The sequence below is a fragment of the Saccostrea cucullata genome, unplaced genomic scaffold, assembly GCF_032062105.1.
Source record: "Saccostrea cucullata isolate Sc308-1 unplaced genomic scaffold, CSIRO_AGI_Scuc_v1 ctg16797, whole genome shotgun sequence".
Lineage (NCBI taxonomy): Eukaryota > Metazoa > Mollusca > Bivalvia > Ostreida > Ostreidae > Saccostrea > Saccostrea cuccullata.
In genome coordinates, this window is record NW_026940697.1 from 6,948 (window position 1) to 9,558 (window position 2,611).

At 32.0% G+C, this 2,611-nt stretch overlaps 1 protein-coding gene across 1 annotated transcript; it reads left to right on the forward strand.

Annotated features, from left to right (window-relative positions):
* The first annotated feature begins 765 nt into the window (after positions 1–765).
* On the forward strand, positions 766–2,383 carry LOC134256009 (ryncolin-1-like). Its single transcript, XM_062738605.1, has 4 exons — positions 766–879; positions 1,188–1,284; positions 1,490–1,654; positions 2,026–2,383. The coding sequence occupies exons 1-4, from the start codon at positions 766–768 to the stop codon at positions 2,259–2,261; spliced, it is 612 nt and encodes a 203-aa protein (XP_062594589.1). The 3' UTR covers positions 2,262–2,383.
* Positions 2,384–2,611: the final 228 nt, after the last annotated feature.

The following is a 2,611-nucleotide window of genomic DNA, read 5'->3' on the forward strand; positions in this document are numbered from 1 at the left end:
ACTCATTTGTTGATTAAAGGTAAATCAAAATGTCTGATGAATAAACTGACATTCTTGCATTAATTAAGGTCTTTGAATGCTGAAATTGATAAATAAAATGTAAATCGAAGTTGTAAATTACATGCATGGTACAATAATTCAAAAGATATTAATATTAAAAAAATGTTTGTATTTGTTGATCGAACTGGTACATTTTAAAAGAAGAAAAACAGTTGTTTTATACTGCTAAAGAATCTGAAGTTTTTTTTATATTCTGCGAAAAGTTTGTATATTACCACTTAACAATCGTATATTCATACTTTCTTAGCATTTGAAAATTTTGTTTTTATATTCAGGATGTTCTTGTGTATGTTCTCTGATAAAACTAAAGTTAAATTTTCTAAATAAGGTCATGTAAAAGAATCTTTAAGAAAACTTCCGTGGAAATGGCGCCATGAGAAAACATCATATAAAGTGAAAACCCCGCTTATAATCGGGGTGGACGTTGTGTCCAGTTACAAATTAAGGGCAGACTCATTTGGAATTGAAAAGATCTTTAACACTAGTAAGTCAAATCATAGATTATATCTATTCCGCTTGATTAAGAATAAATCTGCTCTCCAAATCAGGAGTGCAAGTTTGATTAGAGATACTCACAAATTGATATAAATATTACTTACATAAAAAAGAAAGAAGAGAATGCGACCTGACACTGATAGTTTTGATTAAAATAAATAAATACATAACGTTACAGGTCACTTTCAATTCCGTGATTGTGCTGCTATTATGAAGAGAACTCCAGAAGTGCAAGGAAAAGATGGAGTGTATACTATATACCCTGACGGCAGGACAGAGAAGCGAGTATTCTGCGAGAAGACGACAGAAGGAGGAGGCTGGACGGTATTCTTATTGATGTTATCTATTTTTAAAAAATGTTGTGTATTTTTACTATAAACAAAGCATTAAAACTTTGAATGATTGTGCCGTTAGTTGGACTGATCGTTTAACACCCTCTGCCTAAATAAGTAAAACATGTACCTTATTACACCAATTAAAAAAGAAGTGGTCATATAATATTGTGAAAAAAATTGCCCTTTGCGGAAGGCAGACACTACCAAAATTATCTATTCAATTGACATGATTATCCTTGAAATTATTATCAATATCAAAGAATTTAAAGTATATAATTTACTCCGTTAAAAATTCAGGTCATTCAACGACGAAAATATGGCATCACTGATTTTTATCGATCGTGGGCGGAATACAAGAGAGGATTCGGAAGAGCAGAGACAGATTACTGGTTAGGTAAGTTTTCTACTGAGCACAGGGAGTCAGTGGTAGAGACAAAATGCTCCTATATGTTTATACTTAAATTTGAAAAAATAATATCCCGATTTTAAGGGGAAAAAATCAATATAAGGATCCAAAATGGACAAATAAACTTTTTTTTAAAATCACGAACTGGTAAATGTGATATATTCTGTGAACAGTCTTTTGCAACTTATCTAAGGAAATGAAGCAATTCACTCACTGACGTCACTAGCAGCAGAGGAACTTCGGATAGACCTTGAAGACTTTTCAGGTTCTAAAGCATATGCCAGATATTCTAAGTTTGTAATTGCCAGTGAGAAGGACAAGTACAAGCTGACAGTCAGTGGATACAGTGGCAATACAGGTGAGTAACTTTATATTTGATGAAAAGCATTTAGTATAAGAACATGGGTTTCGGCCCAAGATGCCGTATAATTAATCGACATTGTCATAAAAATTAAGTTTTTTCTTGACAAGGATATAATATATACTTTAAAGTCATGTTTTTGTTGGGTGAAATTTTTGCGGTTGATGAAAATGATATGGATTCATGGGGATTTAATTTTGTGGTTGAAGAATTGTTGAATAGTAATATCTGTAAAAATTACATTCCATGGTGGACATAAGCTCGTAGGTCTCTTCATACTTCGAAAACCACTAAAATTAAATCTACGAAAATAAGTGATTTCACAGTATATGATTGATATGATAATATATTTTCATTGATATTCAAAGGAGACGGTATGAAATTTCACAATGGTCATGTCTTTGCTACGAAGGACAAAGATGACAAAGGAAACAGTGCTAAAACTTATCGGGGAGGATGGTGGTATCACAACGGTTACTATTCAAATCTAAACGGACCATATCGAACATCTGCAATGAAAACTTTTGTGGCCATAGTATGGAGAACCTTTAGAGATAAAACTGCTCTTAAATCAACAAGGATGATGATTCGTCCAACACAATGAAATGTCAAAGTATCTGATTAAAAGACTCGGAAAACAGAAATAAATATGAAAATGATAGTGAAATTCAGCTCATTTTATTTGTTGCAGTTTATTTGATGAAAAATGAAAATGGTTAACAATACTATAAAGACATTTTTTCAAACCAGAGACATGATGTGAGTTTACAGGTGTATAGAACAATTTGGGAAATACTATTGGTTTAGCATGCTAACTGACTATTAATTCTTAAGCATACGTTTGTTACATGTATGCAATCCCATAATTATGGATTTCAAGCAAATCTTTCGAATAAATAAATCAATCGTCCGATCTTGCTTGGTCAACTTATCTTTTATAGTTTTTCTACGTTC